Source organism: Enhydra lutris, unplaced genomic scaffold (assembly GCF_002288905.1).
Source record: "Enhydra lutris kenyoni isolate GAN:26980312 unplaced genomic scaffold, ASM228890v2 scaffoldscaffold22, whole genome shotgun sequence".
Classification (NCBI taxonomy): domain Eukaryota; kingdom Metazoa; phylum Chordata; class Mammalia; order Carnivora; family Mustelidae; genus Enhydra; species Enhydra lutris.
The window spans coordinates 41,893,206-41,911,207 of NW_019154106.1; the positions used below are offsets into that span (position 1 = coordinate 41,893,206).

Genomic DNA, 18,002 nt, shown 5'->3' on the forward strand with positions numbered 1-18,002 from the left:
TGACTAGATGGGGCCAGCAGGTGTAGGGGTAGAAATGCTGATCACAGTGGTCACACACACTGGGACACACACAAATGCACAGGAAAGACTTCCCAGCACTGGCTGAACTAAGGCCTTGGCTGGCCCAGGGCCCAGCAAAAATACCATCCAGGGTTCCCTCTGTGCCAGGCAAGGTTCCTGCCACCCGTTCAGCACTACTGAACTCTGAAGGGAGGACAGTGCCCACTAAAGCGAAGCCAGTCAGGTCTGCAGACCGTCTGTGACCCAAGAGGCCATGGCTGGTTCTAGACGTGTCCCAGAATTCAGGATAATGTCCTGAGCCCGTTAAGAGCTGCACTTTCATTCACAGAAACAAGGCCCCCAGGAGTCAGTCCATCAGCCAGTGCCCCTCTGGTCTTACAGTCTATCCAGTCTCCAAAATGGAGGGGAGGGGAGGAGGCCAAAGAGAAGGAGAAGCAGGAAGAGATGGACGACGGTGGGGACAGGGGAGAAGAGGGGGAGGAGGAGAGGAGGAAAAGGATTAAGAGTAGGAAGGAGGGGAAGGAGAGGAAGGAGCAGCTGTTGCCCCCATGCCTGACCAGAACACAGCAATGGTATAAAGCAAGGTCTAGAGGTACATCTGGACCTTGGCCTCCCTGCTTTTTCCAGGGAGAAAATGGAAGGTGTCCATTTGAACAGACTAACAGGCTGACCCAGAGGCCCGTCTTGGCTGGGAAAGGGGTACCTGTTGGAGCCCCACATTTCTCCAGAGACTGCAGACTGCTTAGGGTCTCAGTACCCTCCCCTCCCTCCACCAAGGGCTGCAGTGGGGCTGGAGGTAGGCCTTACCATGTGCCTTGGCCTTGTATAGTGCAGCCGTCAGCAGGAAGTTCACAATGTCTCCTGGAGCCACATCCTCCGCGCTCACGAGGACCACGGCACCACCCACTGCCTTGCTGGTCAGTAAGACACTGCCAGCGGCCAAGCTGGCCAGTTGGTACGGACCCTTACCTAGTGCTGGAGAGAAGGGGTCCAGTCGTGAGGCCTGCCTCCCTGGGCCTCTGCCCACCTCCCATCCTGCCAGAGGTGGGGAAAAGAGAGGGTATGAGAGAGCTACTTCCAGTCACTTCCCTTACCCTGGGCCCCAGGGAGCTCAGGTCCCCAAGAAGGAAAGGGCATGAGCTCTAGGCAGTTAGTCCCTAATGGGAAGTGACCCTCTGCACACCGCCTGAATAATTTCACAGGAAACCTGGGACCTGGGCCACCCACGGGAGACCTCTGCCCCACCCCCATGCCTGCAGATGTCCCTCCACTGGCCTGTCCTGCAGCCACCACTCTAGTCAGGATTGCCTCTGGGACTCAACATCAGAGATGGTCTCTGTTCACTCAACGCCTGAGGGATGAATGTCAGTCGGTCTCAATCTCAACATCAGGGTTTACCTACTTATCTCAAATTTGTCTTTTTGTGGCTCTTGGGTTCCTACCATTGCTGGTATAGGTTAGAGAGGGCCGGGGGTTTCTTAGACAGTTGCCTTAAAACCAACCTCCCTGCCTCTGGTGTTAGAGGCACCCTGCCCCAGACTCCAGGGCTTCCTCCCCACAGATGCCCAAGTCCCCTTTCTAGACACACTCCCTGCTGGGATTAATGGCTCCCCATTACCCTCAGGATGGACTCCAAGGGCCCAGCTTGAATTCAGGGACCCTTCACACCCCACACCCCACCAACTCCCCACACCCTTGGCCCGCCACCTTGAACTTCTCTGGTGCTTCCTTGAAAGAGCCATGCTGTGCTCTACCTCATGCCTGTCCTCATGCTGTCCACCCACTCAGAGGAGTCCTCCGTGTTTTGTGCCTGGCAAACGCCTACTCAACCTTTGGGGCCCAGCTCAAATGTCACCTCCTTGGAGAAGCTCTTCCTGCACCCTCTCCCGCCACACATAAACGTCATCCCTCCTCCTCAGCACTCCACCAGCCCCTGGAGCACAGCCTGCCCTGATCACGGCTCTTACAAGGGGGACCTTGGGGGCGGATGCACTTGTGTCTCCTGGACCACATGGGAAACAGGCAGCGCTGTGCTAGTAAACGCACAACAGTAAACTCTCAAACAAACAAACACAACCCCACTTTGCAGTGACTGCTGATTTCCACAGCTCATGGCAAGGGTCAGTTTCAAACCACCGACCGAATGTCTGAGAGTAGGCACACCCCATGGCTTTCTAGGGCCCATGTCAGCCAGCTCCAGCTCCAGCTCCAGCACATCACTGGGACAGGTCTCTTTGACCACTGATTCCACAGCACCCAGCAAAGGGCCTGGACTGGAGAACATGTTGGTAGAAGAGCAGAGCAAGGAATGGATGGGTAGGAGGATGAGTAGGAGGACGATGCTAGAAACAGCTTGTCCTTTGCCAGTTACTGCCACCCAAAATGCCACAGAAGGGAGAAAACTCTTCTCGGAGCTGTCTCGCTGAAATGTCTTGCCTGATGTCAGACAGACCTTGCCTGTCCCAGGGACTGTAATTCTGTTACAGACTCATTCTTATTCATTATTCATTCTTATAAGGAAAGCTTCCTCATAGCCAGGAGGGAGCCCTTGGCCCTCAGGAGTCCCTGGGGGCTAACATTTTGGAAGGCCTGGAGTCCCTGAATTATCATTCTTCACACTGGCCCAGCTCTTATCTCACAGACCCCCTCACTGGTCTTCTGGTCTCTAGTCTGTCCCTCTCCATTTCGCCTGCTATGCTCTGCTGGTGGGACATGTCTCAACCCCAAATCTGATAATGCGTGTAATTGAGGACACAGCTTGGGACTAGGCTCGTATAGGCCTGTTCCTGGCGTGGTACCCGGAAGGGGAGGGAGCGGGGCTCAGAAGTCAAAGATGAATGGTACCAAGGACCTGACAAGCATCTAACTCTGCCAGGATCTGACTTTCCACCCTATTGCCCATACCTTGGTGACTAAACTGAATAATGAGCTCTCACACTGGACATTAGCCTCCTTTGGGTCTTTAGTTTCAACCAGTGTTTTCATCCTAGCTACTACAGAAGTTGGAGCAATTCCTGGCACCCTGTGACCTTGGCTAAATTGGAAGATGAATCTGACAGGCTGAACCAAGCTGTATGTTTTGCCCCAGCCATCCTCAGAAAGAGCAGTTTGCAGTTGACTTTGCCTCTCAAACCTTCAGGAGACCCAAGACAATATTCTCATGAGCCTGATGAGCAAGTCTGTGACGGCCCTAGCGTGGCATACTGGTGGGAATGGGGTTTTTACTCCCTGAGGAAGCTGCCCTGGGTGAGAACAACTCCCGGGAAGGTGGCCTGGCCTGGCCTCGAGAGAGGGACCGCAGGAGCTTTTGGAGACAGTTTTGGGGCAGCCCAGCCTCTACATGTCTGGTTCTCTCCACTCGGTGCAGTCCCTCCTTGCACCATGTCACAGCTCTTCCAGGGTCAGTGGATGCTGTCACGGCAGCAGGGCGGGGCTGGTAGTACTCAGTGACCCCAGGCTCCACTTGGGGCAGATGGGCTTACCTTTGTTAAAGAAGTCACAGTCATACGCTGAAAGAGAGAACAAGACTTCTTGAGAAGCCTGGAACAGATGGGTAGAGTCACGGCCCCTAGCATCCCAGCTGTCCTACATCTGGCCTGCCTCCCAAACTCCAAGATCTAGGCATGGTCATTGGACTCAGATATCTTAAGGTATAAGAAATACCAAAACTCCTTGTGTGCCCGGTGCAGAGCTCAAAGCCTGGCCTAGAGGAGGCACTCAGCATGTATCGAATGAGCGAATGGGTGAATGGGTGAATGAGTGAATGAGTGTTGGACAGAATGGGGCATCTTGTGAGACCCCCAAAGGGCAAGGTTAGAATCAAGGAGTGGGAACTCCAATCACAAATGTTGTAGCAGGTCCTGGAGCAATGAGAGCACAAGATAGAAGTTGGTATTTCAAGAACCTTCCGTGGAAGGGAATCAGGGGCTTTCAGGAGCCAAGGCTTTTTCAGGCCCCCCAGTGTAGTGTCCATCAGGCTACAACAAGCTCCTCCAAGTGTGTGCTCAGCGCACCCTCTAGTGGCCCAGCTCAGCAGCACAGCCTGTTGTCCAGGCATCTCAGCCTGGAGGGACCTTGGGGGACCTTGCAGGGGCACCTAAAGCCAGAAGCAAGGCCATGAGGGGCCAGATGGGTAGACCTGGGGTGAAGGCAGAGGAGGACCCTCCCTCACTCAAAAGCATGGTCTAAAGAGAGCCACCAACTCCACCCCTTACCCCCAATGCCATGATCAACACTGTCTCTTTGCATTTGGCACTGACCTCTAGAAAGAGCACTAGCCGTGAGATTGACCCACAGTGTGGCTATGGGAAAGGACTCCCTTTCCTTCATTTGTTGACTCAGAAGTCTGAACTAGAAATTTTGATGTTGGAGTCTCTGGTCAGTGGGAGGTAGTCCGGAAGAGTCAGACCTGAGTTCAAATTCCATCTCTCTCACTCTTCACCTGTGCATACTGGGACAAGCTACTCAACCTCTCTGAAATTTAGCACCCTGCTCTACAATATGGGACCACCAGGGGTAGCTGCCCCCCAGATTTGTGAGTTCTGGACTAGAGCAAAACAGGTGCTCACCTTGCGTCACAAAGGGAAGGGGGCATCAAACATCTCAGTAATTAAGACACATAATTTTTTAATGCACTGTTTTAAAATTTTTTAAATTAATGCAAAATATCCAGATGAACCAAATATCAAAAATTTAAAACAAGGACAGAATCAACGATAGCGCCTAGCCAAGCCACATGAGATACTGAGGCAGAAGAGAAAATCAATACCATCGACCCTGTCATTACTTAAAACTTTGCTATTTTGTTCATCAAAGCCACAGATATTTTTACACTGAGTTTGATTTTTTAAAAAAGTATTTCCTTAAAATGCGATTTATCTCCATTACTGAGTTTTTTGTGCCTCCTTAAATCTTGTGTCCTAGGTGAGGTGTCCCTAGCCCCAAATATCAATGAGCTAATGTGCAGAAGGCCCAGGGCCAGGCACACAGCAGATCCTGGGTAAATCTGGGCTCCCTTCTCCTTGATGAAGGATTTTTACTGAGAAATAGAGGGAAGGCCACCAAGCAAGGCCACAGAGCCTCTGCAGTGGAAGGGTCTCAGAGGAAACCGGTCAGAGAAAAGGGACGCCAGAGGCAGATTCTTCTCCATCTTTTTCCCAGCGTCATCCTTCTTGGAGCTCTCAGGGCTCAGGACAGGCCAGCACCCGTGTCCCCGTGAGAAATGACAGCAACCTCAGTGATAGCACACAGTGTGTGCCCCGTGCCTCACATGTGCCAGCTCCCTGAAATCTCGCAGTGCCCTGCAAGGGAGGGCTCTTAGGCCACAAGCAGGAGTCTGAGTGTGGAGATCGGGCCCCAGGTCACCCTGCTGGGTGGGGCTTGGGCCTGAATGCAAACAGTCTGGTCCCAGAGCCTGTGGGATAACCACTGCTCCCCAAAATGAGGCGTGCTGGTGCCAGGAAGACCACTGGCGTGCAGGAACAAATAATAAAAAAATAATAGGTGCGTGAATAATGTAATGTTCTATATATTTTATTTCATTTTTTAAAATATTTACTCTTGTATCTGTTTGATGATGCACATGTATACTACCAATAGTGTGTGTGTGTGTGTATGTGTGTGTGTGTGTATCTGTGTATGTGTATGAACGCATACTTGAAATATCTTTACTGGATGGAGCGTACAGCCCAATGCATTTACAGACCACCATTGCTCTGAATAATCCGAGGTCCTGTGTTGCCTCTGATGGGGCCTGTGTGTCTTAGCTGACAAAAGCTTTTTAAGTCCCATTTGATCCTCACAACAAACCTGGTGGGGCAGGTTTTCTCATCCTACTTTTCAGATGAGAGAGTTGACCCCCAGAGAGGTTGGGTGAATTGCTGGAGGCCACACAGCTTGCAAATGGCTGGTGTGGGTCTGAAACCCAGGGCTCCTGACTCCCCTGATAAAGTGGTTAAGAGCACAGATTTGCAGCCAGACCACCTGAAGACAAGCCCTGGCTCCACCACTAACCCGTGTGACCTTGAGTGTGACACTCCATCTCTCTTGCTGTCTAACCTGTTTCTCAGCTGTGAAACAGGAATGAACTCCTACTTGATAGGGATTTTATGAATTTGGTGAAAGATACGGGCACACTAGTTGGTGCCTAGCTGGTACCAAGTACTCCAGAACCCCAGCCAGAGTGATGGTGGCCTCTGGGCCTGCCCACAGAGGGCTCCCACCCCCCACACAGGGTGATCGCTCTGGATACTCACGGCAGAGGCGTGGGGTCCGCCAGTCCACAGCTACCCCGTGCTGGCAGCACTGGTGGGCATAGGCAGACACGCTGGCACAGAGACACTCACAGTCGCCACCCTGGCTGCACCCACAGGTGTCTGTCAGGCAGTTTGAGTAAAACCAAGTGACGTCGACCTGGAGGAGGTCAGGAGTCAGAGGTCAGAGGACAGCTCCCAAAGGTTAGCCCTTGGGCTTCTCAGCTAATACCTCCAGCGGCAGGGCTCTGTGTCCACACGAAGGGTCTGCAGGCTGGGGTGAGCTACCTGGTGGGCTGAGGGCACACAGGGAGCCAGCTCTGAGGGAAAAACTCCACGGCCCAGGCAGACCCCACTTTTGAGAATTAAGCTCCCGCCTTCCCCAGGCCTATGCTCTTGGATCCAGAAGCTAACAGTGAGGCTGAGAAACAGACATGGGCTATGGACACCCAGCCAGGGCCAGAGAGAGGCAAGGCCAGGCCGATGGCAGCCTTCGAGGCCCTGGGAGAGGGGGGTGCCATGCTCCGTCTCCACGGAGGGCAGAAGAGGCAACAGGCTGACATGCCAGGGCACGAGGGTTTGTGTCCACTGTGCAGAGAAACTTCCTCACCGGAAGGAAGAGCCAGATCGAGATAGGTTTGAAAAAGGCATGGAAGCTGTTTGTCTGGCTGTCTGTCCTGGGTTACCTGGGGAAATAGGACAAGCTCATCGGAGCAGGCTGGAGGCAGGGGACTGGCAGAGGTAGGTCTCCTTTCTAGACCTGCGGTGCCTCTCCATAGGCACGGTGGGGGGTTCTGAGAGCAGAAGGGACCATGGGAAGGCGGGGAGGGGCTCAGGAGAACTGGGGCTGGGGTCCACTCACCACGGGGTGACAGATCTCAAACACCTCGCTGAGCAGGATGCTGCACTCCTTTCTGGCAAACGGTTCTCGGAGAGGATTCAGGACACATGTGTCCCAGGGGTCAAGGGTGTCTGGGCACTGCGAGGCAAAGGCAGGGCTGTTGATCTCCCTACCCCCACAATGCCTGGTGCCTCGTGTGGTGGACAGACTCTTAGCGTAGCCCCGTGATCTCCTGACTCTTAAGGTTTAAGTCCTTGTATAATCCCCTCCCCTTGAGTATGGGAAGGACCCATGACTTGCTTCAAACAGACAAAAGAAAGAGGTGGTGGGATGGACGCAGTTAAGTGTATGTGACAGCATTTTCATGTTACATAAGACGATAGATCCCATCTCCCTGGAGTCTCCCCCTTAATGGCTGGGAGGAAGCAAGCAGCCATGGAGGGGACTCTCACATGGTGGGAATGGTGGGTGCTCCCTAGGAGCTGAGGATCCCCTCTGGCCGTCAGCTTGCAAAAATGCGGAAGCTCTCCTCTCTGCTTCTCTAAAATGGCGGTAGGTAGAGCACGCTCCCCTGAGGCTGCAAGAAGAGCGTTGTCCCACCTCAGGATTACACTGGGCTCCAAGCCATGACTGTTCCCTGATCCCAGTCTATATAAGCTCATCTTCATCTACTCCCCAACAGAGAATTAGGCACCTAGGATGACTCTGTGAAAGGCACATACGTAACACTCATATGACCACTCTCTGCTGCCGGACCCACGACAGACATAACTAATCAATCGCAGATCATCTTCTAGCCGAGCCTGTTGTGAGTCTTAAGTATTTCTCAACACAGCTTCCCAGGCCACCTCTTCTGACTGATCAGAGTTGTCACAAGAGATTAAATCCAGTTTCCATCCCTCTCCTGGCACAGTTCCTTCAGAGGACCACGGAGAAGGTGGAACCTAGTCAAGCTCACCCAACAAGTCCCTGGATGGCCCAAGACAAGAACCTAGGTCTCTCACTCTTGGCTCAGTGCTGTTTTCCCCCATAGCTCACAACTTGGGGGGCCTCAGCCATCTCCCAAACCCCAGGGACATCCTCCACATTTCCGCCTCTGCTAAAGTTGTCCTCCCTCTCAGAGGCCTTCTCTCTGATACACGCATCTTTCCAAATACGGCCTTTAAGCACCAATCTTTCCTACCTCCTTCAGGAAGCCTGCTCTGACTGCCTCAGTCCACATGGGTCTCTTGTGGACTCTTCTCTGGACCGATCTAGTGCCTGGCACTGGGGGCACAGAGATGGCTGAGATGGTCTTGTTCAAACAAACCTCATCCTTCCTAGTAAGTAAGTGGTCGTCTCTCCTTGGACAAAGACTTTTTCTCCTCCTCAGCCCCCCACCCTCCCAGGAGGGCTTAATCCAAGCCACAGGTGCAGCCTGGTTTGTGAGACGGGTGGTACATGCCCTTGGGCCACAGAACAGAGTCGAAGGCCTCTGGGTCAGAGGCCGGGAGAGCCGTTGCATGAGCAGTCCCACTCCCACCAGTGTCCCTGACCTGGGGCCAGGTCCCCTCGGTCCAGCCGGGGCCCATCTGAGCAAGGGAGGAAGCCAGCCTAGGGAAGTTTACCTCGACTGCAGCCCAACTACTGCCAAACTCCTGGGGGTTCGTTAACTCTAAATTCTCTGGAGTCCTCATCTCATTGATGGTTTTTAAGTCGAAGTTCCCACACAGTCCTGCCAACTGGCCCTGAAAGAAGAGAGGACACCGCAGTCACCTTCAGGAACATGAGGGATGAGCGGTTGTCATGAGCCCGGGAGTCCATCACAAACCCGAAGCAACTTCTGGGGCTGCGATGTAAAGAGGGATAGGAGAAGAGTCAGAGAAGAAGGGCACAGTGTGGGGTGGGGGCAGACAGGGAGGGAGGCATGATATTCCTGGCTCCTCAGTGAGCGGACAGCTCGTGCAAGGATGCCCGGTGGCCTGGGTCAGCCCCAGGTAGGAGCAGAGGGCCCTGGGAAGGTCATTGCTCATGCAAGTACCTGCCACTGTGGCCCCGCCTGGATGTGCACTGTGGTTCTCTGGTCCCATAAGAGGGTGATGTCCTCCCTTGGGAAATGCACCAGTGTGAAAAACCCCGCTTGCCACGTGTGGACCTCCTGCTTCTCATCCAGGAAGCTCTCAGGACTCTAGAGGGACAGAGATGGTCATTCCTGAGGCTGAGTGTCCCCCAACACCTTGGTCAGGTTCCCAGCTCCAGAAACATGCCTCCCTCACACTCTGACATTGACCGCTCTGTTTTTGACTCTGACCAAGGAGTTCAGTCAGGGCTGCTGACTTACCAGCCCCAAGGAAGGGTCCCCGGCCCTCTTCTGCCCCAGCCCCTACTAACATACAGACTGTCTGTGCAACCTGAACCCGCACTGGGCCTTACAGGACTTCCCGAGTCGTCATCAAAGATAAGGAGAGAGTTCCCGACATTGATGGAAATAAACTTCCTGCAGATGAAGCCAGAGCTGTAGCAGTCTATGTTCTCAACAATCACGGAGAAACTGAGGTCTGACGTGCTCTGGGGAGAAGATAAGGGAGTTCAGTAAAGGCAGGGAGAGACAAGAGCCTGCGGACAGGCCCAGAGGTAGTGGGACATGGACTCTGATGTGGTTTCCAATCCACTTACAGTTCTTACTAACTGTGTGACTTTGGGCAATGTACTCCAGTTCTCCAAAGCTCAATTTCACTGTTGGGTGCCTAGTGCTGTGCTTAGCATGTACTCATCTCCAAAAAGTATCTGACAGAGGGAGGGAGGGAGGAAGGGAGGGATGGATGGATGGATGGCTATATAATGGGGATGGCTGGTGCTGACAGGGGTATAGGGCAGGGGTACTGTCTTATATACACGAGGACAATATTGTAAGCCTTTTTGCAGGGCAAATTGCAAGCACCAAATAACATCTTATGTGTATGCAGCTTTTTATGGCAATTCCATTTCTAAGATTCTAGAGATACATGCACAAAAGTATTAATTTAAATTATCAGCAACAATCTAAATGTCTGTCAATGGGGGGATAATAAGACAAACTAGAGCGTGCTCTCTCTGTAGAATTTTATAGAAGAAAGAAGGATGTACTGGTAGTACAATGACTAAGGTATCTGGTATAAAGTGAATAAAGCAAATTGCAGAATCCTGAACAAAGTACGTGTGTGCTTGTGTGTCTGTCTGTCTCATGGAACAAAATCTTAAAGGACTCGCACCGAACTGTTATGAGCAGGGAATGGGAACAGAAGAGCTGTGAAGGGAAACATTTATTTTTAATATATGCTTCTATATTATTTTAAATATCAATGCAGAGCATGCATTATCTTTGAAATTTAAAAATTAAAATAGGTTCAATTATCTGTCTTTCAGAGTTACAGAAATTATGTGAAAGACTGCCATACTGTGCCTTCCACATAGCTAGGACTCATTCCATGAAAGGTCTGTCATTATTATTACTGTCACTATTATATAATGAGACAGGCCCTTAGCAAAATCAGGGTCCCCTGGGTGTGTCTCTCCCACCTGCCTTGTTGGTACCCCTTTTCTAGAGGATCCTGCCTCTACTGTGCCCTCCACCCCAAATCACCATCCCTTTTCCTTCACCAGAAACTAACGGATTTTGCATACCGAACCTCCCAAGATTTCTTGGTTCAAACCTGACACTGGCTCTGCCACCACCCAGTGGGGTGACCTCAGGCAAGACACCCAACTCCCCTAAGCCTAAGTTGCTCCCTCTATAACATGAGGTAGGAAACTCTACTTCGTAGGGTTGCTGTGAGAATTAAGTAAAGGAATCCATGAGATTGGCTCAGGAGACCACCAGGCATACAATAAAAGCTCAAAAAACATGAGATCCTATTACAGACAGGAAAAGCCTTGGGACCCAGTGGGGCAAGGCTATAATGGTGAGCGGCCAAGCAGTGGGGGATTATAGACTGGTGAGCTCTGTCTAGCCCTGAGCCTGCCCCTCAACACTTCCTTCAGTCTCTAGGTAGCCCTACCCCCAGGCTTAGATCCCTCCATCCGCCCCATTAGGCATCAGACTGGAGTCTAGAACGTCACCCTGCCGGACAGGTCCTCGGCTTCAGCTGCCCCGGGTCCCCACACAGCCAGCTGGGCAGACACATCTGGGAGCTCACCTTGACCAGGTGCACTTTGCACGCCCCCACGAAGTCGAACGGGAGCCCATCGAATGTGCGGTAGTGCCGGTCTCCATAGGCCGTGCAGGTGGACGCGCAGGGATGGAGCACACACAGGAACGAGCCCCGCTGGCACACACTGAAACACAAGGGCCCAGAACAGCTCACAGGGTCCATGCCACACACGCTTGGAATATCCACGCCAGAGCCCTTGCCTATATGCCCATTCTGTGCCCCCGGCCTGGGGGGGCTCACAAACACCAAAGACCTCCAACAGAAGCAGGAGGTCACAAAACCACATTTGTGTAAACATTTACAAAAACGCCCCCCAGATTTCTGTCTATGCATACCCTTGTATATATACACATATCCCTGTATGGCACACAAACACACAACGTGGGTATGAACATGGGGGAAGGAGGAGCGCTGGTTGGAGCTCACGATCATGCTTCTTATATCCATCCTCATCCCCAGCCAAAAGCAGAGCCTGAACAGGCCCCTCACTTACCAGGTATGGCAGGGGGACATGACCTGGTCCCCGGGGAAATACTCCTTCCCCCTCCAAGTGCATGGGCAATCCTCTGGCAGGAAACATGCGTCCCCGTGTCTGAGTAAGCTGTGGGGACACAGCAAGCAGGTGGTCAAGCCAGCATGCTTCCAATTTCTGCCATTTATGGGGGACCCTGACTCCACATGGCTACCATAGGGCGGCTCTCAGCATTTGCCCCAGAAGAAACTGACCATGTGCCCACCTACCATCCTGCTGCTGCCCAGAGCAGGTCAGAGGTACCTTGGTAACTGGAAAAACCAAAGACTGGGCCCATCTTGGAAGCCTCTGCCATCCATCAGGAAGCAAGGCTCAGCTCTACCAGCCACATCCCCCTCAGTCAGGCTGGATGCCAGTTACCCCTTAGGCACTAGCGCTACATTAATAAACAGATAATGAACATGGGCATTGGCCCTCCATGAGCAACCAGCAGACCTGCACTAAAAAGAAACGTTAGGGATGCCTGGGTGACTCAGTTAGTTAAGGGTCTGACTCTTGATTTTGGCTCAGGTTAGGATCTCAGGGTCCTGAGATCGAGCCCCTCACTGGGTTCTGCACTGGACATGGAGCCTGCTTAAGATTCTCTCTCTCCCACTCCCTCTGCCCTTCGCCCACCCTGCTCACACGCACGCCCTCTCTCTCTCTCAGAAAAAAGAAAGTTGTTAAAGAAAGCTTTTCAGGGGCGCCTGGGTGGCTCAGTGCGTTAAAGCCTCTGCCTTCAGCTCAGGTCATGATCCCGGGCCCTGGGATCGAGCCCTGCATCGGGCTCTCTGCTCAGCAGGGAACCTGCTTCCTCCTCTCTCTCTGCCTGCCTCTCTGCCTACTTGTGATCTCTGTCTGTCAAATAAATAAATAAATAAAATCTTAAAAAAAAAAAAAGAAAGCTTTTCAAGAAGATGGAAACTCAGATTCATATGAAGGAATGAAGAGCTCTAAAAATAGAAAATATGTTGGTAAATAATTCTGGAAATTGCTTCTTAATTTATCTAAGAGATAATGGAGCATTTAGAACAAGGTTAATATCAATGAATTGTGAGGTTTACAAAATACATAGAAATAAAATGTATGAGAATAATAGCACAAAGGACAAAAAGTAAGTAAATGAAAGTATACTGGTACTACAGAAAGTGTTCTACAGAAAGTGGTAAAATATTAATTCACAGTAGACTGATAAATGAAAGATACATGTTGTTATCTCTAGAAAAAACACAAAAAAATGCTAAGATATGTAGTTAAAATGAAATAAAGGAAATAAAATGGAATGTTAAAAAATAACTCCCCAAAAGGCAGAAAAGACAAAAAAAAAAAATCAAAAAACAACCCCAATACAACAGATCTTTTTTCAAAAAAAAAAAAAAAAAAAGAGAGAGAGAGAGACAAACAGATAACAAATAACAAGATGGTATATTAAATCAAATCCAATTACATTAAATCAAAATGTATAAACTCTTCAATTGAAAAGACAGAAACTATAACATTGGCTGAAAAAGCAAGACCCAACTGCATTCTGTTTACAAAAGACACAACTGAAATATAAAGGCAAAGAAACATTAAAAGTAAAATTATAGGAAAAAATGCCATGTAAACACCAGTTATAAGGAAGATGGAGTGGCTTTATTAACATCAGACAAAGCAGACTTCAAGCCAAGTAGCATTAACAGAAATAGGAGGGATAGTTCATGACAACAAAAGAGTCCATTTATCAAGAGAACGTAACAGTTTTGAATGGGCATGTACCAAGTAACAAAGCTTAAAAACAGAAGCAAAAACTCATAGAAATGAAAAAGAGAAAGAAACAAATCCACAATTATAGTAAGAGATCTCAACACTCCACTCCATTAATGACAGAACAAAAAAATTTTCAAAGATGCTAGAGAAATGAACAACTCTGACAAGCTCTTGACTTCATTGACAATTTAAAAACTCTGTAGTGAACAAGATGGGGTAACTCGGGTCAAGCAGTGGACTATGTTGAACAGTGACTCAAGCAGCTAAGGGCATTGCAGCTGTGATCAGATTATCGCTGAGACCAGCACCGGCTAATGACACATTCAGAACTGATAACCAGGAGAAACAGAGGAGGTGCATCTACTAAGGCCCAAGGCTGATTATATCTCTCTTAAAGGGGAGGATTTTTGCTGCAAACTGTCAGACTCCTCAGATAGGGACTCCTCTATGTCTGACCACTTCAAAAAGGCAGCTGCCACCGAAGGTTCCACCTGATCGATCTCTGAACAGAACAGAGATCCTTCACTCACTGCTTGAACATGATAAGCAGGAAGCTCTGGGAGCTGACCCGGACCAGACCAAGGCCTGATCTCTACTGTGCACCCCCAGACCGACTTCATGTTTGGATTGTTAATGTCCTACCTCCTGTTCTATCACATTTATTGTGTGACGTGTCTTGTGCTTTGCCTTGTGTGACATGTAAGAAACCAAGTTAATCACATGGTGAAATGTCATTGAGTTTGGAATCCTGAATCTGCTTAATAATTATGTTAACCTTGCTTTGTGACTGAATAAAGCTGACTCTATAGAAAGACACAACCCATGCATGCACCTTCCTAGCATGCTCACAACACTATCCAGTAACTGCAAAGTATTCATTATTTTCAAGCATTCATGGGAGGTGCACCCAGACAACTATATTCTGGACCATAAAACTCAATGAATTTCAAAGGTTTGAAATCATACAAAGTATATTCTCTGATCATGGTGAATTAAATTAGAAATCAGGAACAGGGGTGCCTGCATGGTGCAGTTGGTTAAGCATCCAACTCTTGGTTTCTGTTCAGGTCATGATCTCAAGGTCATGAGATCAAGCCCTGTGTTGGGCTCCACGCTCAACACAGAGTCTGCTTATGATTCTCTCTCCTTCTCCCTCTGGCCCTCCGGGTTGTGCACACCCCCTCCCCTCCAAATAAATAAATGAGTCTTAAAAAAGAAAGAAAGAAAGAAATCAGTAATGAACAAGTATAGGAAAAATCTCCAAATATTTCAAAATCTAGTAACATTTCTTTTTTTTAAGATTTTATATATTTATTTGACACACAGAGAGAGAGCACAAAGCAGGCAGAGCAGCAGACAGAGGAAGAGAGAGAGGCCACCTGCCTACTAAGCAGAGACCCTGATGTGGGGCTCCATCCTAGGACCCTGGGATCATGACTCAAGCCAAAGGCAGATGCTTAACCGACGAAGCCACCCAGACGCCCCTCTAGTAACATTTCTAAATAACTCATGGGTCAAAGAATAAATCAAAAAGGAAATTAGAAAAGATTACAACAAAGATAATGAAAACACATGGTATAAAAATTTGTAGAGTGAGGGGCGCCTGGGTGGCTCAGTGGGTTAAAGCCTCTGCCTTCAGCTCAGGTCATGATCCCAGGGTCCTGGGATAGAGCCCCACATCGGGCTCTCCGCTCTGTGGGGAGCCTGTTTCCTCCTCTCTCTCTGCCTGCCTCTCTGCCTACTTGTGCCTCTCTGTCAAATAAATAAATAAAATCTTTTTAAAAAAAATTTGTAGAGTGAGCTAAAGCAGTGCTTATGGAAAAATTTATGGCTTTAAATGCTTATACTAGAAATAACAATTTAACAAATGTAAGAGCAAATTAAATCCAAAGTAAGTAGTAGGAAGAAAATAAAGATTAGAACAGAAATCAGTGAAACAGAAAACCATAGGAAAAAAAAATCAATGGAACCACAGTAGGGTCTTTGAAAACATCAATAAAATTGACAACCCCCTGCCTAGACTGGATAATAAGAAAAAGAGAAAAGACTCAAATTACCAATATCAGGAGAAAAGAGAAAAAATCATTGCAGGTCCTACAGATATTAAAAGGAAAATAAAGAAATACTTTAATGATGTAAAGCCAATGAATTTGACAACTTAGATGGAATGGACAGCAAAGACATCAAATACCTATGAATAAATTCAATAATATATGTGCAAAGCCTTTCCATGAAAAGTACGGAACACTGCTGAGAGAAATTAAAGGAGACCCAATAAATGGAATGATGCCATATTTGTGCATTGGTGGACACGCTAGAGTGAAGATGCCAGCTCTCGTCAAACTGACGTCTAGATTCAACACAGAACCAATCAAAATCCCAGAGGCTTTTCTGTAGAAATTCTCTAAACTTACATGGAAATGCAAAGACCTAGGAGTGTCCAAAAATCCTGAAAAAGAACAAAGTTGGAGCACTATCACTTTCTGATTTCAAGACTTAACATAAACTTCAGAAATCAAGACTGTGTGATACTGGCCTAAAGACAGACAAAGAGATTAATGGTACAGAATAGAGAGTCTTAAAATAGACCCACATTTAAAGAGTCAATTGATTTTTTTTTTAACAGAGGGACCAAAGCAATTCAATAAGGAGAGAAAAGTCTTTTATTAAAATGGGGCTAAAACTGCAGGATAGCCATCAGAAAAAAGTAAAATGAAATTTGACTCCATTCTACAATATAGAATCATTTCAGGTAGATTATAGATCCAATGTAAAAGCCAAAACTGTAAAGCTACCAGAGGAAAACATCAGAGAATGTCTTTGTGGCCTTGGAATTGTAACTACTGAGGACATGGAGAACACTGATCCTAAAGGAGAAAAATAATAGATTAGATGTAATCAAAATTTAAAACTTCTGCTCATCAAAAGTTTTTAGGCTTATTAAGATATATTAAGTAAATAGATAGACAAACCACAGGCAGGGAGAAAATATTTGCAATGTATATATTTGATGAGGAAAGAACTCTAACTCAATTTAAGATGATTTATTTATTTATTTGACAGCCAGAGATCACAAGTAGGCAGAGAAACAGGCAGAGAGAGAGAGAGAGGAGGAAGCAGGCTCCCCACTGAGCAGTGAGCCTGATGCGGAGCTCAATCCCAGGACCCTGGGATCATGACCTGAGCGGAAAGCAGAGGCTTTAACCCACTGAGCCACCCAGGTGCCCCTCTAACTCAATTTAAAGAAAATAGCCAACTAAATAAGATATGGGCAAAAGACTTGAAAGGACATTTCACAAAGGAAGATATACAAATGGCCAAAAAACACATGAAAAGGTACTCATTGTCATTAGGGAAAATTACCAGTTAAAATTGCAAATTAAAATTACAAATTAAAATAATAAGAAAACACAACAAGCAACGAGTACCTTTCATGGGTACCTATACATGAGCATTCAAATTTGTCAAAGCTTAGCAAACTGTATGCTTAGCAGCTACACATTTCACTGTTTATAAATTATGCCTCACTTTAAAGAAATTTAAAAGGGAAAAAAAGCAGTGAAGCATCACACGTTGACTAGAAGCTGTATAATTAAGGGAAGCCACCATTTTGTTGGGGGAACTCCTAAAATGTCAGCTTCTATAGATTTTTTTTTCTCTTGGCCCAGCCCAATTTCAAGAGAAGAACCCTTTTCATCTCCAACCTAGGAGGCAGAAGCTTCAATGCCCCTATTGAGGGATCCAAGCTGCTGAAGAGGGCTGGGGTCCCACTAGGTTTTCATTTAATCTCCCTGTTTTCACTCTGCATCTCATCCCTCCTGGTGCTCCTGAGATCAAAATCTCTGATGTGGTTGGTTTCTGCAGAAACTTTTACCATCTTTCTCCTGCTGGGTGAGGTTAGGGCAGTTGTGTGACCCCAGGGCCTGGGGGAGGAGGCCTGGGGGGTTGACAGCTCCTTACACAGACTTGATGGGATATCCTCCTGTCTCCTTCCCACCACCCCACCTTCTGAGATGCCTGGAGCCTCCTGTCCCTGAAGCTGTCAACACAACATAGGTTGTTTTCCTTGGCCTCCTCCTCTGCAAGCAGTAGCTGTCAATGGCGGCTCTGCAAGGTCAGTTTCCACACATCCACGCTTGCTCGTTCTTCAAAAACTATTGACCCATCTTGTGCCATTGTCATTCCCATGCCTGGCCTCTTTGTCCCTGGGGATTCACAGGGGTTTTTTGTTTTGTTTTGTTTTTACTCCATTACCAGCATTTTATTGTGGGAAGAAGCAGGAAAAAACCCAAGTGTTTAATCCACTGTTTTCCCTGAAGCCACTTAACCTTCCTAAGCCCCTGTTTTTTCAAGCGTGAAACAGGGGTAATGACGCCTTCTTCAAGGTCATTATGAGAATTTCGTTACAGACCTGGGCACACTGCCTAGCACTTAGTAGATACACAATAAATATTGGTTTC

The 18,002-nt window shown here is 48.4% G+C and overlaps 1 protein-coding gene across 1 annotated transcript in view; it reads right to left on the reverse strand.

The window, feature by feature from the left end:
• The window catches only part of LOC111149941 (otogelin), a 77,745-nt gene that overhangs the window by 28,975 nt on the left and 30,768 nt on the right, over window positions 1–18,002 (reverse strand). The window contains 9 exon segments of the mRNA XM_022507214.1: window positions 829–996; window positions 3,504–3,530; window positions 6,276–6,432; window positions 7,135–7,251; window positions 8,721–8,840; window positions 9,134–9,280; window positions 9,526–9,660; window positions 11,268–11,406; window positions 11,776–11,883. Of these exon segments, the coding sequence (XP_022362922.1) occupies window positions 829–996; window positions 3,504–3,530; window positions 6,276–6,432; window positions 7,135–7,251; window positions 8,721–8,840; window positions 9,134–9,280; window positions 9,526–9,660; window positions 11,268–11,406; window positions 11,776–11,883 (1,118 nt within the window).